The following is a 26,730-nucleotide window of genomic DNA, read 5'->3' as shown; positions in this document are numbered from 1 at the left end:
CTGTTTAAAATATTGCTGCTCTCTGGTGACTTATTATTTCCTAGCTTCTTCAATTAAAATATAAAAATATTAAAACAAGTGCTATAATGTTTTCATGTCATAATTTATTCTTCCATAGAAGAGGAAGATTGTACAATGTCAAAGGAACCATAAATTAAATAATCAGTTAACCAAAAGTCTTGGAAAACAAATCAGAAGTATTAAGTTATATAAACTTATTTATAAACACATTAAAACTTATTGGAATTTAAAAAAAATGGGAAAAGAGTAAGCTGTAACTAAGGAATATTACATAATAGTATGTAGTCCCAATAGTCTCAGTATGTAATTCTGTTATTAGAATTTTGTCTTAAAAAGTATATTTGAAATGCTGTTCATATATTTATGACTGTCAGATTTGACTGCCTGCATCAACTGACCTGTTATTCTTATAATAGCTATACTTTTTATAGCCTATAACTTCTCAATACAGTTTTCAGACTTCAGCAGCAATATTGCTTACACTTTGAAACCTGACAACTAAAATAAAAATGAAGACTTCTTGTATCATAACCATGTATTATAATATCTTTTAAAATCATATAGCTTAATAAAATATGCAGTGCAATAGGTACCTGTACACCTTCTATGTTTTCTCTTTCTGAATCAAACTTCGCTACTATCTCATTTTGCATGCGCTCAACAGCATCAATCTCCTGTTCTTCTTCAGGCTCTTCTTCTTCTTCTTCGAAAAACTCTTCTTCAAGTATAGCTTCAATTTCTTCATTTGCAGTCTCATCATTCTCCTCTTCCTCCTCACTGTTTTCATAATTTTCCCTATCTCCTAAAACCTAAAAATGTAAAATACTTTTATGTCTTCTATACAGATGCTTTGAGGGAACACATACTACTCCAGTTTTTTTTGTTTTTTTTTTTAAATTACAAAACTCATTAATTCAAGAAATCATCGAACCGTTCAACAACATTTTAGGGGCCTCCTTTATTGCAAGCAAAAATCTTGTAAATGCTGAAATCATATTTCAAAAGAAATTACAGACGTGTTGCATAGTGCTATTGTATCTCAGAGTGCTTACAAATCTGAATCATTACACTGCAGTCCTGATGAGAGGACTATTTTTGAAAATTACCTGTTATACATACTTGGGTTACTATACCAAGTTTGGCAGCATTTTGTTATGAACAAATTTGTTAGCTGATAGTGTATTTGACAGCATATCATCAGCAGTCTAATTGTTCATTAGCATATTTATAAGTATCCTTTGCAATTGAGTTTGGGCAGAAATCCTGTATAATCCTATTCGGTATTAACCATAGATTTGACAGGGGACTTAAAGCAAATGTCTAATTGCAGTTAGTAGGGCTACTCTTACACTTACAAGTTAGGTAAGTTAAACACATTCATAAGTATTTTGCCGCCTTAGGCACATATTGGAATTGGTTTTAGTGGAATGAGTCAACAGTTTCTAAAACAATTTCAAGAACTTTTCAAATTATTTTGGAAAGCAGAGGTTTCCAGAAGTCTGCCACATATTTACTATTCCACATTGCTCTGCAAATTCTGAGTAAAAGCTCTAGCAATTTCTACTATACGAATGCAAACACTTCTACTTAAAATTGCTTTTGTACACTTTTGTTTTCTTACCTCCTCCTTCCTTTTTTTTTGTTCTGCTAGAAGTTCTGCCCTTCTTCTAGCAATCTTCTCATTCTATTAGTGAAAAAGATGCAAGAAGACAGTGATATTTGCTGATAAAAACTATACTGTGAGAATTGGTAACATGAACTGGAATCAATATTGTTATTTTCACCTTAGAGCTCTGTTTTCAGTTACTTCTAATATTAAAAAACACTGTCTGTGCATCCTCTACTTATGCAAACCAAGCATGCCTCTAAGTGAACAGGTATCTAAATTTTAATAATGCTAATTTGGCAATTTCTGAGAATGAGATTAGGGGAAAAAGACTGTGATTCTGTTTGCACTGAAAGTATTATAATCTTTTTGCTAGTAAGCTAACAGAGTTTCTAAATGTATAGGTGGCACACATACCACACAGTACCTATAGAGTAAGCCTATGGAAGATACAGATGAACACAAGAGCTGGAATGCAACAGCAGTAATGTGTTGTATTTGACTTCTTACAGCCATACTACCTTACTCCCCCTTAGATGCCTTTTGTCCAGGACTTGCCAGGTGCATGGTGTACTATCACACTGCCAGGTGTCTGGCAGCACAGCTCATTTGCTTGGCCTGCTGGATAACTACATTCATGCACACGTTACCTGCAGTGAGCTGTGTTATTGTGGGAGGGGCAGAGGAGAAAAGGAGCCCTGAATTCTTATTGGTTCCTGTGGTAAATCTGAGAATGATGTGAATGGTTGGGAGCTGTCTCCTTGGTCCCATATCTGTTTCTCTGTGTGCCCTTCACTGCACTGGGAGTTTTAGGAGTGAAAACCTACCTTTATTTTTGCTTTCAGGTCTTTCAGTTTCTTTTTATTTTCCACTTTTTTACGCTGTCTTTCTTTCCATTTTTTTAGACGTGGAGGTAAAAGACGGTCAAGAATGTCAGTTTCTTCTACATGAATATAAACTGCAACATCAGGACAGAGTCCTCGTTGTGACAAATACTGGGCTTCGTCTGAAGTACGAGGGAAACCATCCAGTATAAATCCTGTGGACCTAATTGGAAAAAAAAAAAAATCATGGATCAATGTAGTTTAAAGTGAACATGAAAATGCACTGAATTAATTAAAGAAAGAGGGAATCTACTTATAGTTACCGGAATGGCTCTTTCCTCCACCAGTCAGGAACAATGTTATCAAGTATCTCTGGAGGTAATGGCTGAGAATCCATTAGATTTGCTTTGATAGCTTCTTCCTCATCAGTTAACTCCACTTCCTTTATGTAAAGCAAATCCACAACAAATGAAAAACAACAGAAACAACAAAAAAAAAAAAGAGAGAGAGAAAGAAAGCAAAATGAGCTACCATATAGACTCACTGTTTTGGTTGTGGGTTTTTTTTGTTTTTTTTGTTGTTGTTGTTGGGTTTTTTTTACTAAATAATGTATTGATTACTGTCTTCTTTTGATTTAATCCAGCAGAACAAAGTAAACTCTTTTGCTACATTTAACCATAGTATGCTATACATAAAGTTAATGCACGGATGTTGTCCACATGCTTGGGGGTATTTTTTTCCCTAGAATTTGGGCGATTTTCCATCAAGCTAAAAAGGACAAACTTGGTGCTAGCAATACTGGGAGTTTGCCTTCCCATAGCCGAGTATAGCATCTGCCTCTAATTGATATTAATCAGTTCATTCTTTACAAATAATATATGTACAAGTGGGCCTCAGAAACTCAGAAAACACACAATAGTTTCTTTGGTTTCACATGGAATCTGTATTAAAATAATAGTATGAAGACTACAAAAATTGTAACAGCATTAATTAATAATTTAGCTTTATAAAGCACAGGTCCCATTGGCTGCATTTAAATGACTCTCTAAGAGCTGTCTCCAAGGTGACGATGAGTACAGTATATTTTGAAGTCTTGTCACCTTTAATTTCTGTTATTGTCACAATAGCTGCCTCACAAACAGCCTGAGGGCTGCCTGCAGACAACACACAGAGGTGCTGCTCTAAAAACTGGTCCCAAAGGTGCAGCTGTTGGGTGTAGTACCTGTGACTGTGAATTACCATTTCTGTAAATGGTCTCTGTAATAAATAAAAGGGTGAGGTTTGTTAATCAAATCGAAACTCAAGGTTTGCTTTGTAAAAGCCCTCCCCTTGTCGGGACATCCGGTAACCTAAAGAGTGTTGCAACAACGGGAATCAGAAGACCACGACCTTGCTAACTGCGCCTGGTTCAAACACGTGAGCGGCTGAAAGCAGTGAAGATAACTACGAACCTTCATCCCAGCGACCACCAGGAGGCAGATCCCGACCCCCCAGCGACAGCCCGCAGGTCACGTATACAGGAAATAAGGTCTGTATAAAGACGGGACTAAAACCTCGCTTAGATTGCGAGCCGTTGGCGGAGCACTGACTCCCTGGCTGCCCAGCGCTGTTTTCCTCACTTTGTCGCTTGCTTAGTTGAATAAACTCTCTCTTGCAGTGTTGCAAATTGAGACTGATCTCATTTGTTGCGGGACTGTTACAACAGTCTCAAGTTAGGCACAAAACAAATCTGAGGACACTACCAAGTAATCTTACTTCAAATAATGAAGTAAGTACCACCAAGTAATCTTACTATCTAGTACTCTTACCTCATAGAAGAAGCTGTGATAAATTTGTTTCTCCAGACAACCCTGAACTAACTATGCAAGCGAGAAGTGCTCTCTTATGTCCTGCCTTATTTTCTGTTCCACCTTCCAACTTATCCACAGATTCAGTGTCAACAATATACAAATCAAAGATTGTACAAATAACCATCTGTTTGGGAGTGTTGTCCATAAAGGGTCTATTTTTATTAGCATTTTATCTTGCAACAATAGGGTTCTTTTCAAACAAGCATCCAACCATCCCCAGGCTTTATTTCACAGCAGAGAAGTGTGTCAACTATATTCCTTTCAGATAAAACTAAATTGGAGAGTGTGTTCTAGGGGGACTTCCTAAAATTACTGTTTTCCAATGAGTAACAGCCATTCAATCCACAGGACTGGATTAGACCTAGTCCAACGTCTTGTCCCTTCTCCACTGTGTCAACGGTTTATGGGCATTCAGCCCAGTTCTGTGACGAATGGGATGGGGGACCCACGGGCCCACACCCCGGGAAAAGGCGAAAAGGGTAAGGAGATGGCCCTGAGAGCAAAGAACAGCGGCAACAATCTGAGGAGAAACAAACTAATTTACTAAATAAGATATCGGAATGCAAAACAACACACTATAATACAATATAATTACAATTTAAGCTGATAAATCCAATACAGAGAGATAGAATGTCCCAGAATCAAGGTAGGCCTTACTCTACTACCGACAATAAGACGGCTGGAGAGCGAGGTGCTGCCAGGACGAGAGACGGGCAGAAAAAAGGGACAAAGTCTCGTGATCTGCAAGTTTTTATCTTTTCCCTCTGGCCGGAAATGGTAACAGAGGAGCAAAGTACCTTGGGGAATGTAGTAGTCCTTCTCTTCTGAGAACCAGGTACATTCATTACATGATGTTATGATGTGGAATACCAATAACCGAAAATCATAAAACCATGACACACTGAAATATGTATAAGGGGGACATTCCATCAACACACACTGAATGTTTCCATTTATTAATAGTATGAGTTTTCCTGATAAAATTCATTGGTCATTTTGAAAATCTCAGATTTCCTTTTTTTATCTGATCACATAATAAAAGGACAGTCCAGTGGGCTTCTGAATGGCTGTGTAGATATTACAAGAATGCATTTTTAACTTCATAATTATGCAGCTTTGCTTCTTAAACAAGTAAACAATGTTTCAGAAAAAAAATCAACAACAACAACAACAAAAACCACATTTAAACGAATATACAGGTTGTCTCCTAGTGTCTACACTGCATAGTCTGAACATTTAGGCCTAGTTCTGATCTGTCCCTGTGGACTGAACATCCATTAACAGATGGAATGCATTAGGCATGTTTCTGAAGCATGTGCTTGCGCTTAGTTTCATTCAAGATGGATTCAGTTCATACACTCTGAAACTGCTCCATGTGAACCAAAAAGGGGAAGATGGGACAAGGAAAACGTGGAGACAAACAGGAGATTTGCTTTTTAAGTATCATCTGGTCTGAAACTAGTCTTTAAGAATACTAGATGTTTACTACTACAAGAGTGTTTTTTAATGCTAGTGGCCATCAAACATCCACTTAACTTGCATCCAAAGCCAAAAAGTGAAAGTGAAATGAAATGATTTTGGAGAACACTGGAAAACAGGATAGTGTTGGTAATCATACTCAGATAAATGTTTATGGAGGGGATAATCATGGATGTTGTCCTCTAGGGTTTTGTCCTATTCGTGGATCAGTGAACAGGTTTCTATAGTGAACTGCAATTAAATCAGTTGCACTTTGGTCATGCCATCACATAAAGCACTTAACAACAAGTCTGAGAAAAAAAATACTCATGTAGAAGGTGGCTGTTTACCAGCAGATAAAAAGCTGATGAGGAGAAAAATAATAACAGAAGTCCATCAGTGTAAAACGCTGTATTGATGCCAAAAAATAATGCAGACTGAGAACCAGCCATAAACATCAGTGCCAGGAACACTTGCCATATTTTTGGCTGTGATGAGCAAGTTATAAACTGACTTGCCAAAAGCATCTCCATATATTACCCTTTTTATTTGGACCTCTTTTTTCCCTCTTTTTGTCTTCCTTTATCCCATTTAGCAACTGTCTCGACTGTTTTGAAAAAAAAAAACAAAACACAAGACTACACATAATTTATTAAAAAGTTTTGCAGCATTTTGGTGGGATTCTTAAGAAACCATTGTCAATATTTGTAACAGAACTGTTATTTCCAATTTTCATAAAGTAAATAGTTTAACACAAATGATTTTTGTCTGGCTAGAATTTTATAGGAAATTGCTAGTCAGTTCAGAAAATGGTTATGCTGTCTACAGACACAAAAATATTCAGATTATTACCTGTTTGCTTTTTTCATCTTCAGTTTTAGTCACGGTCTGAGATAAGTCTTGCAGTTCCTCTGATAGAGTGTTATCATTATCTTCTTCAGGTTCTTCATAAAAATCAAGGCCAATTTTCTCTTTAGTTTTGGGTAAGAGCAGTTCTTGTAGATATTCTTTAAACTGAATATGGAAAATGCCAAATTTATCAGCTAGCCATCGTGCACAAGAAGTTTTACCTGCTCCATGTGTCCCCAGCAAACACACCCTTAAGGGAGGAGCCTATAAGGAAAAAAAATGGAGTATTTTATGATAAATGGGACTCCACAGTGCATCTCCTACTGATTTTCTGTTCCAAAGTATCATTATATAAATTGTCTCAAAAACAGTCAGATCATTTTGCATTTTACTTTTTCCAAGTCTTCTACTACCATTCAAAACAGACCTGGGCTCTGAAGTAGCTAACAAGTATACTATGGCAGATTGTACCAGTAAGTACAAATTAAATCCCATTAGATAATTACGGTAAACATGCACTTTTTTTAGCTTTCCTCCACATACAAAATAAAAATGCTTTAAAACAGTAAAAACAGTAATAACTGTGAATCGTTAATCACAACATACGATTATTGTGTGCCCATATTATCTTCTTCTCTTTTCTGCTTTATCTGCGTCATTAATTCAACATGTTAATTTGAATGTACACTGTAAAGTCACTAAGGAAGCAACATCATGTTCCATTTGTTTCAGGTACTTGTGTGATATACAAGTCATTAAAAAGAAAAAAATCAGTAGTGATAAACAATTGTAGATGATATGGACAATAGTGATTTTGTTATATGCTTCAAAAAATTTTAAAGATTCTCACTTGTATTGGTTCATGGTGAGCCACATACTCCTCAGGGTTCTTCAGAAATTTATCTCTGTACTCAAGATTTGAAAAATAATAAATCTTTTCTTGATATTTAGCTGCATGTTCAGACAGTCCTGGATAAAGGACATAATCCTCTTTCAGACTGACCGGACAGAAGTGTTTTGTGTCTCCCATGTGTCTTTTCTTTTCCTTAGCTTTTTCTTCATCCTGGAAAGATGGTGAAAATTTTCAAAAATTGTTTGAATTAAGTAGTTCACTTAGATTAGGGAGATCAAGTAGATTAGATCAATACTGAATATGTCAACAGAGTATTGAGTGAGAATTGTATTCTCAAGATAAATATGAGTCTATGAAAATGTGCCTTTTTTAGATTCTGTCAAGAAACAAACCGTCCAGTGTAGCTGAGATAATTATTGAGAAAAGAATGACCATTTTAAGTTCCAAATGGCAATATAATTATCAGCTGTCGAATACTTAAATTAGGTTAGGAGTACCTATGACAAAATCTTTTCCTTCCGTGTTCTTGAAACCCACTTTTTGTCACTTCTGAATGTGAAGAAGATAGTAGACTTTTCAGAAAGGGCAGTGAGAGCTGATAGTATGAAATCTATTTAACCAATAAAATTAAGTTCTAAAAATCTATTTAATATTGCTCCGGGACAGTATATTGATGTGTTGTACTGTTAAATTTGGGGATGGACATCTTCAAATATAGGATGAAAATAAAAGAAGGGTGAATCTAGAACTAAAATGAGTGTTTGAAAACTATCAATAGCTGAGATTAAACAGGGGACTGAACATGAGGGCTTTTACATTGCATCTTCCAAAGCTTACGTGATGGCTCACAGAATCATTGTTGGTTGACAGCAACTAAAGATCACATTTGCTTCTTTTAATAAAACCCCCTCTTTGCCATCTGACAAAACATTCATTCTCTCTACTACATGGGGCATTTATGCTTCTTGTTGGAATAAAATTACTATCAGCCAGAACAGAGGAATACAATGAAACTCCTCTTGAAGCATGTGATTACACTTATTCTGAAAGAAGGCTGAAACTGGATCATACAAAACCAGATGCAAACACTGATTTATCTGGGGTACAGATCAAACTGAAAATGAGTTCAAATCAACTGAATTAAAATAGACAACCCAGCATTCTTACTTCTTCATTTTCCTCTTCCTCGGCTTCATTTTCTTCTATAGCTTCCACTTCAGCAGCTAGGTCTTCTGCTTCCTCATCTAAGTCTTCAGCAGATAATTCCCAACCATGATATTTAAAAGGTTCTGAAAAGGTTATTTTTTTTTCCTGTTTCATATTTTTCATTTGGCTATATCAAAATATGTTCTCCTCATCCATAAAAGTAAACAAATATATAGCAGTAAATCATCCAATTTCTATATTCCATTTCTCTTACTCAAAACAAATTTTCTTCCCAGATGTATGAAATAAATGTATGAGGGCTACTCCAAAAGTAATGCCTCCTGGTTTTTTTTGTTGGCCCACAGCATCAGAGGTGGATGGTGGTGGTGGTATGGTAGTATAGGGCAAACTTTCCCATCAATATTCCATTACATGTTGTTGCTGTGTGACAAATGGCAGCAGAGGGGCAGTTTGACACAACGGCGTCTGGTAGGGAAGTGAGGATGAAGCAAATGTATGTCATTGTATTCTTCCATGTGGAAAAAATTGTATCCACTGACATTCGTGGATGCTTGCTGAATGTTGATGGAGACCAAACAGTGGATGTGAGTGAGCACACTGAGGAAGTGGGTTGTAACAGTGACATGAATGATAAGCCATATTTCTGATGGCCATGAATAGCCAGTGCAGATTTTTACAAGTGTGGCATGCAGGTTCTTTTTCATTGCTGGCAAAAATGCATAGCTAATGGTGGTGACTATGTTGAAAAATAGTGTTTTGCAGATGAGAATTTTCTCTATTAAATAGTGTCATTGTGCTCTTTGTATCAGTTGTAGTTTCCATGAAAATAAATAGAAGGCATTACCTTCAGAGCAACCTACATTTATTAATATATTGCTTCCTCCAAAAATCAAATTGCTTATTGGTTTCCTTTTTGATTTAAGTAAATTGGTATTGTCAATGGGCTCTCCTAGTACAGAAGTACTATGCAAACACATGGAGACAGTGGCATTAATGTTTGCAGCAGTTTCTTTCGTATTATTTATTGAGGAAAACCATGACAATTTTTTTTTTTAAAGTTAGCAGATATAACAGATGTTTTGGTTTACAAAACACTTACATTGGAGTAACTATGATTCTATGAACTGTAGGAAAAGTGTGTTATTAATATTATTTATCCAGTACTCAAAACTGTTAGAGATTTGAGCTCAATGTTAAAGAAAGTGTATTTGCCAAAAAAATATTAAGAGTGTAAAAATTCAACCTTGAAACATAACGTACGTAGGTGAGTAGATTATTACCACACTGAAAGTTTCATTGACTTCAACAAGTATCATACATTAACAAATCTTTATTTTCTGATCATTTCCCATACACATATCCTAATATGAAAAGATAGGGCAAGTAACTAGGGAAATTTGATGTCAGAATGATTAGAGAGCTATTATGTACATATTTGTATAGCGATATATATTTCAAATATATGTAATCCCAACTCTTCAAATGCCTTAAAGGCTGCTATTGTGCTTTTCAGGTCACCAAGAGAACGCAGCACGTCTTGTTCCCACCTCATGTAAGTGAGTATTCATTATAACCTCTCCCCCAATATATTCATCATACAAGCTCTCCAAAATCCCTCTTTGTATGTTAAATGTAAATCACAGAAACGCTACTGCTTACCTTCCATAACCAGGATAATTTGATTAAGCAGACTTTCTGGAGTTTGCTCAGCAATCTCTAAAGCAACAACCTGAACTAGAGATGACTGCTTGATTTCTGACTCCACTGTTTGCCAGTCATTCATGAAAAGGTCAATGTTCTCTTTAATTGTTTCCATTTCTGGTATACCTAGCAAATCATCCTCTTCAAACTCAGGTAGCATGATTTCTGAAAATCAAATCATATACAGAAGTTGATGCTCCTTTAAAATGCGTTGCATTTAAGAAAGTATCATCATGCTTTAAGATTATTTTTATTTTCCTCAAATACATAAGTATAATTCTTCTCTGATGCTTTATTTTCCCCTCTTCCAATTATAAATTTTTGTATTACTAGTTTAAGAAGACACTTTCAAAATGCCAATTAAATTGAAATGGTATACACTGATGCTTCTCCAGGAAGATAAGTAAAGATCTGTTACTTAACTAAATTTGCATATAGGTATTTTAATCAGCACAGAAATAAATATAACATTTTCTTCTGCAAAGCAAAATAAGGAATATACATTAATTTAAAATTCTGACTTATTAATGAACAATTTTTGACAGACTATTTGGTTGTACCTCATATGGAAACATGCTAATATAGGAAGAAATAAAGAGAACAAAAGTTGCATACACTGCACTGTTCTAACCTGGTTCAGGTTCAGTTACTGAAGTTGTGGTGGACTGCTCAGGTTGCATAGTATGTATCTGTTCTTCTTCAAGTGGAGTATGCTCTGTTTATTTGAATAGAAATATAATGCAGATTACTAGGAGTTTTTTTTCAGTCTGGCACAAGATCTCAATATGCACACTCTAACAAATCAAACATTCCTCAAAGATATACAGATATATAAAGATCAACATGGCAAAACTGCTGAGAAAAGAGAAGATTTTGAGGAGAAGAGAAAAAGAAGGTGTTAAGCAGAAGTTCACTTTTGTGTAAATATCGAGGATGGGTGGGAAGTATCAAAGAATGAAATCCTAACTTGATAAATCTCAAACGATGCAGCATAAGAGTTCTTAAACAAATTACAAATGGTGCTTCTAGCCATAACTAAACAGTGAGGAAAGATGGGTACACTGAAATTACGATCCACTGTTTAAAGAATGCTCTGTAATGGAAACGTCTTGATTGTTGTAATGCAGTTTCTTGATACCTAAGGTTTGATCTCTGCAGACACCTTTTTGCCCATAATGTGAGACAGAAACTGTGGGTGTTAAACAGCTTGATATTTAGATCTCTTTGTTTAGAGAATTGGAATACTTTCAATGTCACGACTAAGTCTGTGACAGAATTGAAAGAGGGAATTAATTTCTTCCAACTTTCAAGCCTTATCTGTGTGACTTAACCAAAAAACAGATGTAAATATATATGGAATAATATTAAGAAGTACCAATAATGTAATGCAAAACTGTAAACTCTTCTGTAATAGTTTGAGTTTAATAGTAAACTGTATTTCTCTAGAGGCCAGAAGTCATCCGTAGGTATACCAAGGACAAAGACTGTGAATGTAAATTCCATCTGCCTAGCCAATACACTCTTAAGAGAAGGAGTATAATAATTATATCATAGTAACATGGAATTACTTGGGTTGGAAGCAACCTTAGAGCCCATCCAGCTCCAACTCTTACCATGGACAGGGCTGCCACCCCCCAGGCTCAGGCTGCCCAGGGCCCCATCCAACCTGGCCTTGAGCGCCTCTATGGATGGAGAATATATAAAATAAATGAATAAATAAATAAAAACAAAAGCAACAAAATTATATCAAGGCCTCCCTCTGTGTATACTTAGACTGAGAAACTTACAAAAATTTGGGCTTTAATGTCTGCATACAATAACTTGTTTAATGAGTAATAGAAGGAAAAGGCATTATCTTAAATACATTGTGCAGAGGAGCCTAATGACATTTTCTCCTCCCTATCCTTGCTAAATCTTGAGCAGTCTCCAGCAGCAGCAGTGTGTTGTTGCTGCTGTTCCTGTTCCCTGTCCTCCTACATTTCAGCCCTGATTTTCTTCTTTCTCCTATCATTTTTCTTTTGCATTCTGTTTAACAAAGCTGACACCACTCTCTTTACCTCACAGACAGAAAATCAGTTGAGAGCAATGATGGAAATGGCCCGATATTACTGTAATTTTGCTGGGACTTAAAGCATATACTGTGTTTGTCTCTCACCAGAACCAAAGCTGCAAGAAAGATTTTTTACTTTCCTGTAATTTTCTAGTTCTTTCCTCCCACAACTGAATGTCTCTCAGTCTTCTCTTGTGAACTGCTGAATTCAGAATATCGGAAATATTTGGCAGGAAATGGGGCTAAATATAATGGCCAGCATAGACATGCTACTTTTCTCTAATATGCTACCAATTAAAGCAACATCTGGAACTGTGAATAGCAGCTGGGATATGCATTCCTGCCAGCCAGGGAACACATGCAACTAATTTTTCTGACTTGCATGGTTAAGCTAGCTATGAAACTACTACTTTAGAGGAAGCATCTCTGCTGTCCCCATGCCACATGCCTGATCCACAGTTAGAAATGAATTATTTTCTTGAAAATGTTTATGAACATTTGCTTTCTACTAAGCTAAACGTCCACAACATCACATTAGTTATTCCCTGCAATGACACTGCGCTCTACTTCTGTGATTCTAAATAGGAACATGAAAATACCTTCCTTTTTATGTTCATTAAAATATGTAGTGCAAATGCCACAGTTAATTATGTTTCAGGCTGCAGCGATGTATTCTAAATGAGGTAGAGATATAGCCAGGTGACATCTGTATAAATTTGAGCAGCACTAATGTGTTATGTAATGATGATTCCATCAGGGACACAGATATCAAGAAAATAAGTAAAGGATACATAATCAGGTTACACTAACTGCTTCTTGCACATGTTATTCCTGGTACATTCACACTGTAGAAATCACGTGTGCTGCCTTGTGAACCATGGACCTACTCAAAGCAGTAATGTATAGAAAATGGTAATGTGTTTTCTATGGATCTAGCATTCAACAGAGCATCTTTTAGAGTTCTGCCCTTTGAAAACCTTACAGTTCTGAGTGGGTAATGAAATTTTAAAAATATACAGGCAGAATAATGGATTTAAATGAATATGTGGCATCATCTGAGACAGAATATGGAACACAGCAACAAATTCACTCATTAGAGGTCTTTCCACATGACCTGAATTTAATGAACACTCACAATTCATGCTGAATTTAGTTCTCTACTTGAGACACGTAATTCAATCATATTACCTCTGCCAGAGAGTTTTCTTACTTAAGGAAACTTATCCAGCAGCGAATGTTACAAACTCATGGAGTTTTTTAACTGATTACACAGTCCTAAACAAACCGGAGAAACATTTACATTCCCAGGGAAAGGGCACAATCCCAATTTGAATCTTATTATGATATGACATTGGCTCCCTGGCATGTGATTTTTTTCAAAACAGGCCTTGGGGACCAAAGAGACTAAAAATAATTTAAGGCAACTGTGCCTTTGCTATCAGATATGATTTATAATATTCTACTTGCAGAAATGATTTACAGTGAGAAGAGATTTTTTAAGAAACAGAAAACATAGCCAATAAAAATATCTTGAAAAGAGTGTAATGTTTAAAAATAACTGCATCTAAAAATCCAAACACATTTCCTGCAGAGTAGGTGTCAGTCTATCTAACTGTGCTGTTCTTAATCAATTTCTTCTTTTTATAACAGAGGTGATGTGAGACAATCCTCCACACCCCTAAATCTGGAGCTTTCACAGAATGCATCTATGCTGCAGTCTCTCGTATTCTTTTGCTCCCTGTCTTCTTTGCTCTTACTGAGTGTAGTTACCATAGAGACAAATGATACTCAAAGGCTCTCTGCCCCCACATTCTCCAAGTAAGTTGCTGGGGAAGGGGAAGCATTAATGTATTTTCCTCTCCAGTGTTCTGCTGGTATTAAATATAACTTGTTCTGCCCTCAGTCCATATTCAACAACAAAAAAATATGAGGAAGTTTTTCCCTCTGCTCTCAAACCCTGTCAAAGCTGGGACAGAAGCCAGCATGCCTTCTTTGCTAAGGATTTAACTATCAAAACAAATAGAAAGGTGTAATGTGGGATAAAACTGACACTTTCCTTCCTTGGAACTGATAGATATTTCATTATTAATGTGTTTTCATTTGTCTTTTTCAAAAAGAACCTGCAATTTGCTTAATACAGACTTTTCATTACTTATAAATATATGCTACCAGATAAATTTTAGCCAATTACAGAAAAAATGCACTAAGTAGGCAGCCTTATATTGCATGTATTAAATTATGGTGTTTGGAAAAAAGCAGTTTTGTCTACAGATTAAGTTGATTTCTTCTAATGCATAATGATTGAGGGGACACAAAAAGCATAAAAATGTGTATATTTAACATCTTGCTTTTTAAAGACAATGTTTTATGCTGGAATTCTTTCTTGGACTTTAATATATTCTAAAAATTCTAATAGATAAAATTTAAAATGTTTATTTCAAATACTATATGGGCTGTCCTCATTGAAGATGAGTTGCCTTCAAAGTGTTTTTGGGAGAAAGCAATTGCAGAATTTTAACTCTTGCCAAAAGCAGAAAACATGACTCCATGTGAAAACTAGCAAGCTGTTAGCAGGACAGTGGATTATTTGGAAAAATACAGGACCCATTATTTACATCCAAAGTTCAAGTTCAACCATTCCCATTTTTCCAAGATTCCATGGAGCAGGGAACGGACTAGTCAGTTTTTATTAATGTGGATATTTATATTAATATGAAAATGGCCTGTAGAGCTGGGATTTGTTAAAATCACATGCAGCTATTTGTGAATACAGCAGTTTGTTTGCTTCCTGGTATTTTTTTTTCATTCTCTCATTCTTCCTTCAGTTTTTATTGGTCTTAATTCATCATAGTGACTTTCTAAATTATTTTCTCTCTGTTATCACTTCATGCTGTAAAACGTGCCCATGGATTTCTGAAAACAGGAGTTCACGGTAACCTGGAAGTTTAGCAATCCTTACTATGTTATTTCTATAGTTCCCTGTACACACTTATTAATTCGGTATTTAGACTGCACGCAGTAGTGGAAATAGTGTGTTTGTGTTGTTTTTCAAAATGGATAATACCTGGTATGTAATATGACATAAATTGCATTTATAAATGTTAAAATAACTTGAACTTGACTATCCCATAATAAACTTCTGTACAAGAAAAAAGCTAGGAAAGATATTCACAGCCCTTTTTCAAAGACAGTAAAAACTTGCAGAAAAGGAAAACATACAATTCATGATGCTAGCAAGTAAGAGAGATTATATGTGCTACAAGGCCAACCTGTAGGATTCAATTCTTCTTCATAATGTGCAGAATCACTGGACTGTTTCCGAGATGTTTGTTCAGTTTCAGATGAAAGCTGCTTATCATCATCCTCAAATTCTGTGGGAACAAATAAAATCATTAGTAACTGTAACGAAACCATTGAAGGATGATGGAAGCACTACAGAAATAAAGATAATTTTAGATCACGCTGTGAAACTTACATTTGACCACCAGCAAAAAAGGCACTAGTTCCTTTGTTGCTTAGGTATTGCAGACTGACTGAAACACATTTTACAATTCGATCTGTGTAAAGATAGACCATCTATCAGATGCTACAAGACTGTAAAGCAAAGAAGTATTGTATATAATTCAGTGCTTTCATGTAAAAGTACTTTTCATTCATTATAAGCTATGTGATCTGTGCTCTAATTTAAACATGACCTTGCAGAAGAGCACACTTAGTGTTTTACAGAACAGCTCCTGGTGGGTGGCAGTGCTTCAGATTTGAAGAAGAGCTTGTGCACTTGAAAGCTGGTACCATTTTTCTGATTGTATGAGTTGGCCAATAAGGAATATTACATTTTTCTGCAAGCCTTGTTTAGCTTATGCCCTTAGTAGCAAAACACCACTAGTACATCTAAACATGTTACAACTACTTTAAAGTCAAATCAAATTAAATATGTATTTAAAAATCTGAAATTATGGCATTTGTTTTCACATTCTGTTTTTTGGCACACTGAGTTCCCAGATCGTGCAGTATCAGGAAACTTCACATATCCCATAAACAAGCACCTTCTTAGATGATCAGTAGGACAAAACCCCACAGCCTTTAGCATGTGTCAAATCAAGAAAACCTTTTGCTTGTTCTTTATTTCCTTTAGATATCTATCCTTTAGATAGATTTAGAGATGCTGTCAAACAAAATGAGCTTTGATGCCCCATAATAACAAAATCAAGAATCCAAAATATACACAAGAAGGAAAATGACATGCAGAAAAATATAAGCAAAATGGAAGATACTTTAAGGCTGACATCACGTAAACCCTCACATATGTACATAACTTAATCACAAACAGTCCTTGAAACATCATTGGAAATAGCTTTGGCAGAGAAGCTGAGCATCTGTGATTTTAACAGTGTGTCTGCGTATTTGAGAGTTTTCACTTATAAGATTGGCGCTATACAGGAACAAGAAAGACAGACATTATACAAAGTAAATAGAGAAAACATTATTTTTCTTACAGGTGTCACGAGCTTTTGGAGAGGCTAATAGCTCAAATCGTATGCTTGCCTTCCTTCTGCTGTAAAGGAAGGCATAGCTGCGCTATCTTGTAGCCTTTATTTATCCAAATAAGAGATTGAAAGAATTTAAGAATCGAAGAAGATATTTGGAATCTAATTGAGAAAGTTGCTCATGACCTTTCTGCTTGAAAATCTGGAGTTTTTCTGCCTAAAGTGCTGTGATTATGCTGACTAGACTAATTACTGTGTCCAGCTTATGAAGGTGGCTTTGAAGACAATGGAATATTTCTCAAAGACTGAACAAACAACTCCTATGAAGTTAATTTCACTACAGCTTGCTTTGAAGTTTGTGGTACAAGCGTCTTACTATTCCTCTATCTGCAGATTAATAAATTCTCCTTGTTCAATCTCTGTTCTTATTGAGCAGCTTCAATTTACAGGTAGAAAAAAACCAGGATGCAAGCCAGCCAAGATAAATAAAGCGAATATATTTACAGGCTGTATAATGAGGCACACATCAACTCTTTGGTAAATGTTTAATTAAAGTGAATCCGAAAAGCATTTCTCTTCAAAGACTAATGAAAAAACATCTAAAATGTTACAGATGCACAGCACAGGTTTTATTACAGGTTAGGAGAAACATCTGGGTCCACCTGGCCCAACCCCTGCTCAAGCAGGGACACCAGAGCAGGGTGCCTAAGCCCACATCCAGGCAGTCTTTGAAGATGCTGCCCTCACAGCACAGAAATGCTTCCTGATGGACAGAGGGAACCTCCTGTGTTGCAGTTTGTGCCTCATGCCCCTTGTCCTGGCACTGAGTACCACTGAAAGGAGCCTGGGTCTGTCCTGCTTGCACCCTACCTTCCGGTATTTACAACCCCCGAGCCTCCTCCAGGCTGCATACTCTGAATGTGGGTTTGTTCTAGCTGTGACTGAGGCATAGGGATACGTTTGCTCCTGTTGAATCTGTGATAATGAGGGGATAATTTCTAGCAGAAAAACAAGGCTGACAGATAAAACACAGAAAATAAAGTCTTAAATTGACAACTGTTTCCTTTAATGAACAAAATCAATTGTGTAGGGTATTTTATTGCTGAAACACTGTAGGGAAGAAATACCACAAATTTTGTCTCAAGAATGTTGGAATGAACCCACACCTCTACCTGAAGCTGTGTAACTCTTCTACAATGCCTGAAATATATTCTCATGAAGTTACGTAGCTGTCTTAAGGTATAAATACATACTCGTGAAAAGCTGCTGAAAAATACTTAAACACAATATAAAAAGCTCCCCAAAATAATTTAAGCTTGGAATAATGAAATGTGAAAAAGATAAGAGGCTATGGTTTGCAGCTAGGCACTATAAGTTAGAGTTACTACGTACTTTTTTTTGTGTGTGTGTGTGTGTGTGTGTGTGTGTGTGTGTGTGTGTGTGTGTGTGTGTGTGTGTGTGCGTGCTTCATCAGGCACTTTCAGCACTGAACTTTGCTTCCTAACTTATTTAAATATACTTCATAAATTTACCCAGTCCCTTTCTCTGTGTAGTTTTAGTCTCATTAAGAAACATGTAAGTACCTTGCTCATTACTTTTTCCTTTTAAACACAGACAGTATTATAAATCTGAATACATTCAGTCCAGAATCAAATCCCAGTTAATTCAACATCCCACTGAGGTTACAAAGATTGAAGTTACTGAAATGCACACTTTATACGACACATCAAAAGAGCATGATCACAGCTGTGGAATAGGGTTTTTTCAAATTCTCATTTTTATATCATAATTGCTATAAAAAACATGTGTATAATTTGTATTTATATAAAGACATGTCACATGGGAGAACATCTGCAGTCAGTGTGCTGATGGTACTCCATGTGAAATAAAAGATGTCAGGCTAAGAGCAACAAGACTGAAGTGTTTTGGTGAGTCAGTGTTTGATTATTGAAATCAAATGTAGGTGTAGGAAAACACGATCTTCTCTGGATGAGGACTTATCACGTGTTGATAGCACAAGTGTATTACATTATTACTTTTATCAATAATTTTTGTTTTGATGTGTGCAGCTCCAAGTGAGTTTTATATTCAAAACTAAGCTGAACTCTGTTATCTGAAACAATATCGCATCTCTGTAGAACCCTTTATATTTAATACTTTAGAACTCATTCACTTTGAAGAAAAGCTATCTGTTTTGTTAGAAGTTACTGTAAGTTATATTGCAGAAATCTTTTCAAGTTTATATTTAAGTGAAAGAACTCTAAAATCCACAGTATTTTGGCAGAGATAAGAGAATTGGTATGTAGTTAAAAATTAAAAGCAAGCTACTAATCTCAGTATATTCAGTATTAGTCCTTATTATGCATAAATAACATAAATGCTATTCTGGATAATGAAAGAATGAGTATATGAAATATACTGGCAATATAGAACATAAGTTTGGTCATAATTGCTTTTGACCCAAACCAGTACATAGTACTTGAAAGGAAGACAGTATTAAAAAAAAGGAATTCTAGCATGCACTTCAGCTTTTAATTCTTTTAATTTCAGATCCAGGTCTTTGGTGATAATTTAGGCTACCTAGGGACATCATAGCAAAGAAAGAAAGTCCACTTAAATCTCCAGTCTAGTTCTTAATGTAGGAGCAGACACTTGTGCATGGTATTTCATCTCGACAGGAGATTCAAATCAGACAACAACATGCTTCTAAGTAAGTCAGCAGTGATTAAAGAAGTCAAAAAAGAAAGTTCAACCTTGCAACCTTTTTTATTTTTTTTTTACTATTGAGCTCAAAGAGTATTAAAACTAACCAGAATTAATTCTAAATCTTAACCTGACTGACAGAATTGTCTGAGGGGCAAAAATCCAACTTGTTTGTGACAGTTAACCTGCCCCCAAAATCTCAATCCTCATAGAGTATTCATTCCTGACCAAGACAATTATATTCTCATTATTAGAAACAAAGCATAGCATAATTCTAATATAAAAAAGAAGGAATTTTATAGGAAATATTGAATGGCAAAACAAAAATAATATGCAGTTCTGCTCAATACAAAAAGAAGTGAAAAGAAGGACTCTATACCCAAAGTATATTACTAGTATTATTATTAGGAACTTCATGTACCTCACATAATTTCTTCCCCCCCTGTCGGCGCTTGTCCTGTTAGAGAATTCTCAGTCAGTGTGGCATCAGAATAGTAAGTCCTTTTTTTGTGTTTTACATACATCTTATATATCCTTCACTCGTAAGCAGTAAATCCACTCACGGTTAATTGTCCTTAAGTTCTTCACAACAACATAGATAACAAACAAAGGGTTCCTTAACTGTCCCACATTAGCTGTGCATACTAAAGGAGTATTCTGTTTACACTTTAGCCCTGTCTCCAGACTCCGGAGGCCTCATAGCGATAAGATCTACCAGAGTCTGTTGAGCTCCTTGTTCTTACATCTCCCCCCCCCCCCCCCCCCCCCCCCCCTTTTTTTTTTTTGAGTTGTTAGTTTATGTTATGGAAAGGTAATATCTGTAATCACAAAGGAGTAGAGGAACAATAACAGGCTGGGGAAACCTGATTCTATAAACAGAATAAACATAACCCCAACTCAGCTTCCCTCAGGGTCACTGGAAGAGGATGATGAAGGCATTGTTTGGGTATGAGACCCTATCGACATGAATCAACCAGAGAGGCTCTTCCTGGCTAAGGGAGAGAGATTACAAGCAGGAGGAGGACCAACATTTTAAGCAGACTGATAGCAATAGGACAGGGGGAATGGCTTTAAACTAAGAGAGAGTAGGTTTAGCTTAGATGCTAGGAAGCAACTCTTTGCTCAGTGGTGGTGAGGTGCTGGCACAGGCTGCCCAGAGAAGGTGTGTGTGCCCCATGCCTGGAGGTGCTCAAGGCCAGGTTGGATGGGTCCCTGGGCAGCCTGAGCTGGGGCGTGGTAACCCTGACCAAGGCAGGGAGGTGGGACTAGATGATCTTTAAGGTCCCCTCCAACCTAAACCATTCTATGATTCTCTGATTACTCCCTGCAAGGGAGCGAGATTTGTTAGGAAGTGCCAAGATAACAGTTTAGGATTCTAAGAGACTCATAACATTACGTGAAGTATTTCAGAAAGGGACTAAAGCAAGGAAAAGAAAGGATCAGAGTGGATTGGGAAATGACATGCATAGATAATAGTGAGGAAAGAGGATGAAAAGGAGATGGGTAATACATGCTCAGACTCATTACTAGCAGGACCTGGGGACATTGAGTTGTAGCAGCCTCATCTATAGTGAGTATTGAATTCAGCAATTTGTAATGATGTTTGTTGCTACCAGATTCAGCAATTCTTAACACGTTAACAGACCCACTCCTGAAGTAATTTCAATTCCCCTTTAACTGCTTCAGGCTAAGCTTTCTGATGGCTAGCACATTTTCTGATTAGCTGTTTGCTAAACTCTAACAGAATGTTTTCTAACTAATACAGATTTTTTGATGGGTTTGAAGTACAAAGAAAGTTAATGACCCTCTTAGAATAAGTTACTAGACAGGAGATAGAGTTCTGCCCTTCGGATTTATCGAAAGCTATAACTGTGCTAGTTGATTTAATATACATCTTTATTCTGCAGCATCCATTAAGAATGACACATAGAAATGAGTGCCTGAACCAGTGAAGCAGCTACAGACAGCAATATGAAATCATTTTTCTAGTCACTGAATGTAAAATGAAAAATCAAACCTGTAATATCTGCATAAATACTAATTTGCTCAATAATTTGAAACAGAGATAAAGTTGAATGATAAATGCTTTCACCTTTCTCCTCAGCATCCTCTTGAGATTGCTCTTCTTCCTCTGGTGTTGGTGCCTCCTGCATTTCTCTTCTATAAGCGAAAGATTATTAATCTTAAGACTTATATAAATACTACTGAAGCAAGTTGCTAATGTATTAGATGAAGTAAAGATGTGAAAACATACTGTTGAGAATTGAAATATAATTTTGTTCGTACAAAATAAAAATCAACTCTAAAGACATAAAATGTTATAGTACCATTGTAACAAAAAGCTAATGAAAATGAATTTAGCAAGAGAATCTTCTGCCATGTATGTATTAATCTAAATAAGACATCTCTCAAACTTAACCCATACTGGATTATTTCATATCCACCAGGACCAGGCTTAACATACTTTTTCAGTGTATTTGTGTTGATGGATAAGTGCACTGATACCTTCAACATAAAGTAAGGCTAGAATTTTCTTGTAATCATTTTAAACACTCCAATGCTGAGTATATCTTACCTTTCTTCTTCATTCTTTTTTAATGCTTCATCCCCTAGTCTTCTCAAGATCTTAGAATTAATTTCATCCTTATTTGCTAAGTATGTTCTGTGTAATATACAGGCTCCTGCAATACAATACAATTATATAGCAATAAATTAGTTGTACACAGCTGGACAAACCTGAAATTCTTTGAGTTATGAAAATGACAAACAACTTCACTATTTCTTTTTAAAGCCTGGAAAAGGCTTTTCTACTTCAATATATCGTACATTACTCTAGCATTTATTTTGTTTGGATGTGTACAAAGGAAACTATGAAGAAACAAATGAAAAACATTCAAATGAATATTATAGAGATTGTGCATACATATACTACTACAGTTGGTTGACAGAAAGGAAGAATACGCAGTTCATTCTAGGAGCTCTACTGACTTCTCTACTGCGACAAATAGATTTATGATTTATGGCTGTGTGGCTGAAATTCACTTCCATCAGTTCAGCAATGCTAATTTATGTTACCTCAGGGAGCAGTTAACAACGTAATGACTCAAAATACTGTGAAAAATGTTAACTCCAGTGCTACATATTATTTGGGGATAGAAAGAAGGGGGAACCAAATAAAGAGTTTAGCAACAAATAAATCGCCCAATGGAATAAAAAAAGAACAAAATAGCTAAGTTCAAGGAAACATAACTATAAGCAAAAATGTACGCTTTCAGACAAGCCTTACAGCAGATACAATGAACTTGTGTCTTTCACCTTGCCTTACTCATTCCTCCCATATCTCATGTATTCATTGTCATCAACTCAAGTAAAAAAAAAATGTATTTTTAAGTAAATTTGAGAACAAGTGTATTTAACTGTTAACATTGAGTCTGCGCCAATTTGAAGCAGATGATAATTTCATGTGAATGGTATTTATTCAAAATTATATTTAATTGAAAGAATCAATTTCAAAAAATTGAGGATGAGTAAAGGGCATTTTTAAAATGTAGTTTGCAAACTCATATTTAGATAATTGTCTGAATATCCTTCAAAACAATAGTGAGAGCTTTCAGTGGCCTTGCCTGGTGGCCCAGTCATGCACTTCCCCACCTTTGTGTTTTCTCATACTGTTATGAAAAACAGCAATACCAAACAGCATTAAATATTCCAAATGTTAACATTTGCAGAACATCTAGAGGAATCACAATTACTATACTGTCTACAATTCCAAACATCCTTTTTTCTTTGTATACCAGCATATGTTGTCCCTCACTCAAAAGATCAATATTATTACATCTGATAAATTATTTCAGACTTACTTGATCAAATTGAGCAAGTACCTTATAAGCTGTTAGAATAATGGATAATAAATTAGCTGTGTTCCAAGTGGCTAATCTAGGAATATCTACCACTGGTATTAACCAGAAATAAGCTTGCTAACAGAACAGGTTTGTAGGCAGCTCATCTGCTTCTGGTTGAAAGAACAGTATTCTTGAGATGTCCCATTTTAATGAAATCTGAAGTCTGCTATTCAAGTACTGTATTTAACTTTGATTTGTTATGGTAGACTACAAATACTTATGTTTTGTATTCAATTTGCACATCACTTGTTTCAAGCTGAGACAGTAAAAATATATCTTTTATCATTTAAATTTAATTCATTTCCTCCCACCTCTGAGGGAAACTTTGAGGAAAAACAAAGTTGACACTAATTTATATAAAGGTGTGATACAGTTCTGGGGATGAAATTAGTCTATAGTCTCATTATCACCTCAAATACATTAAAAATTGAATGGTAGATTTCCTTCCAAGCATGATATCTACCAAAACATATGACCAAATGTGTTCCAATTAAGAAAGCAGTCTTTATTGCTATGTGATGTATAGATTATGACAATGTTAGTTCAAAGAGGTAACATCAGAGTTGGGAGAAGATTTAAATTTCATGTCTCACTTCTAGATGGAAAGGCTTATATTTAGGTTTTAAATAATCTGCCAACTATCTGACCAGAGAAATAGAAGGTCATGGCATTCTTGAGATGGCCACCAAGAATATAAAGCAGATAGTTCAGATTAGAACACATAATGTAGAGCTAAATGGGCTTTATGTATGAATATCAACACAGAAAAGAGAAAAGGTTAAGTTTCATAAGTGTGCATTTACTAACCATCATTTTCGGTATCCATAAGACAGACAACAGTGTCAGGCAAAAGTCCTTTTTCTGACAAAGCTGACCAGTGATCTTCTGACAAAGGATAGTTGTCCACTACCCATCCTCCTTTTTCTGGAGCACCAGGAAACCTGTCTTTGTTCTTCTTCATAAGCTGTTATAAAATGTCAGGTTCAGTAACATAAAAAGACTAAAATAGACTGTGAGCTCTTTAAACAGACTGTACAATACAAATAACTTTCTAAATGTTATCACTCTTTCTTTATTTTAATATGTCAGTAAAAAGTAAGACATTTACAACTTTACATATGTGAATTCAATAAAAACATTTTAAACAAAGATGGATGTATCAATCATTTTCTAGGGCTGCCTATAAAGAATTTAGGTTCCTGTTTCAAGACATACAGACCAGTGCACAAAATTAAACCAACTCAAGATTCTAGGATAAACCTCCAAATGCAATTATTTTCAAACACTTTGTCTGATGCTGAGATCTTTAAGAGTGACTAAGTATGTAAGAATGGGGTAAGTATACTTTCATACTTCCCTGAGAAAATTCTCCCAGCCTATAACAGTTTGTAGCCCAGGGACTTTGCAAGACAAAACTAATTTGTGTGTATTAGCCTATATATTAGCCTTCGATAGATTTGACTGTCATGCTCTTGCTCAGACTAATCAACTCAAGATAAGCTTTCAGACTATGTGATATAAACCAGACTGATCTTTCAAATTGTAAAATTAAGAATATGTATTAATAATGTATAAAATTTAATGGGCTCCTCTTAGAAAGAAAGTGCTTTGCTGTAGAGTACGTGTAGTTTTACCTCTGCAATAGCTCTTTCCAGTATTTCTGCATATATTTCAGGTGACAGTGTAACTTCAGTTTCTGATGCCCTCTTCACAGCTTCTTCCACCACTGCTTGAACTTCTGGATGGTCAACAGTTAACTCTGACATTTCTAACAAAACACATGTCTTTAAGCGCTTCACAATTTTCATATTTCTTATCTGATCAGGAATAACTGCTTGGCAATGAAATGCAACCACAGCATAAGTCCAGCATAGAAGTCATTTTAAGCAATATTACATAATAGTATTGAGTAAGAATCAGATAGTCTCTCTGAATGCATTTCTGGAGGATATCTTATAGTGATAATTTTTAAGATCTTTTAGGATATTTGTTCTCCTGTTCAAAAACGAAAATCTTTTAATTTTACAGTGTTTTCTATTACTAAGTGAAATACTGTTTAAATATGAGTAGAACATTTATTGTACTAGAACAATCAGCAGCTATGGTACCTGAGAATGTCCTTTGATTTGATTTCTCTGATTTCTAAATCAAAATGTTGACCAGATTAATTTAAAAATTAATACAAATCATAGTTCAAGCCACTATATCATCAAGAATGAAGAAGCTTGCATTCCTCAAAATGCACAAAACATTCACATTGGATTCATACTTTATTATTAATGGCTGAAACAATGGACTGCAATTGTTTGATTTTTTTAATAACCAGGAAAAAAAGTCATATTTACTTCCTGTAATGATGTCAATATTTTTCAGTGATTGTACTGATATTTTTACATGTACAAATTTACATGTTGTTTTGTTGCTTTATTTTGGTTTTCTTTTCAAGTTACAAGCTCCCTGGGAAAGAGACAATATCTGTCTAAGTGTTTCCAATCTGAAAACAAACAAAATCCACAAAAAACAAATGACTGTAAGAAAAACTCAGATTTTACACTTTTCATAGCTAAAGATACTAAATTCTACTTCTCCATGCAAAGAAATTGATATTTCTTCAGTTACTTTACTATCTTTTCCTGTTGTAGAACATCAAAAGAAGAGCATGACTGGAGGAACAATTGTTTTTTCTTTAAAAAGACAAATTTGTAAAAATAACCTTCCATTCCACATTTATTTTATTTCCATTTTAGATTCTTACAAATATATTAAATTAATGTCCATTAATTGGATCTACCTAATAATATCTTCCTTGCTTCAGATGAGATGTCAGTCTCATCTATATGAAAATAAAACCCAGTATATGTAGACCTTGTCAGGTTTACAAACTAAATTCATTTGTTCAGCTATATTTCAACAAGATAATTAAAACTTAGCATGCCTTTAAGTTTCTCATATTCAAGTGACAAAAATTCACATTCTTGATTTCAGTCCTCTCTTCAGTCAGTTGTTTTGTGTGTGTGTGTGACTGTACACCTATTCCCTTATCTAACAAACAGTTTGCAATGATCTTATGCTATAAAAACACAAAATGTAAATGAAAACACCAAACTTATTATCAGAACACATAGCTCCTACAAAAGTTACTGTTTCTTTTTTTTTCGTGTACACTAATATGGTATTAATATGTTAACTAGATATATTTTAATGACAAAATTAACTGTTTCATTTTAGGCTTCTCAAAATAAGCAAGAAGGAAAAAAAA

General features: G+C 35.4%; 1 protein-coding gene across 8 annotated transcripts in view; it reads right to left on the bottom strand.

Moving 5' to 3' along the window:
- Positions 1-26,730, bottom strand: part of AK9 (adenylate kinase 9) — a 61,377-nt gene that overhangs the window by 13,866 nt on the left and 20,781 nt on the right. For 4 of the 8 annotated variants that reach the window (XM_021389794.1, XM_021389799.1, XM_021389798.1 and 1 more), the window contains 15 exons: positions 25,106-25,239; positions 24,279-24,435; positions 22,145-22,250; positions 21,662-21,729; positions 15,649-15,750; positions 11,943-12,011; positions 10,961-11,044; positions 10,288-10,494; positions 8,629-8,750; positions 7,459-7,671; positions 6,612-6,872; positions 2,775-2,893; positions 2,455-2,674; positions 1,643-1,705; positions 615-830 (listed from right to left, as the gene is read on the bottom strand). In XM_021389794.1, coding sequence (XP_021245469.1) covers positions 615-830; positions 1,643-1,705; positions 2,455-2,674; positions 2,775-2,893; positions 6,612-6,872; positions 7,459-7,671; positions 8,629-8,750; positions 10,288-10,494; positions 10,961-11,044; positions 11,943-12,011; positions 15,649-15,750; positions 21,662-21,729; positions 22,145-22,250; positions 24,279-24,435; positions 25,106-25,239 — 2,141 coding nt within the window. Of the gene's footprint in view, positions 1-614; positions 831-1,642; positions 1,706-2,454; positions 2,675-2,774; positions 2,894-6,611; positions 6,873-7,458; positions 7,672-8,628; positions 8,751-10,287; positions 10,495-10,960; positions 11,045-11,942; positions 12,012-15,648; positions 15,751-21,661; positions 21,730-22,144; positions 22,251-24,278; positions 24,436-25,105; positions 25,240-25,784; positions 25,966-26,730 lie in introns of those variants that run through there. The other 4 variants (XM_021389796.1, XM_021389795.1, XM_021389797.1 and 1 more) reach the window with 4 other exon arrangements.

This window comes from Numida meleagris, chromosome 3, assembly GCF_002078875.1.
Source record: "Numida meleagris isolate 19003 breed g44 Domestic line chromosome 3, NumMel1.0, whole genome shotgun sequence".
In the NCBI taxonomy this organism is placed as follows: Eukaryota; Metazoa; Chordata; class Aves; order Galliformes; family Numididae; genus Numida; species Numida meleagris.
This window is presented reverse-complemented; position numbering and strand designations above follow the sequence as displayed.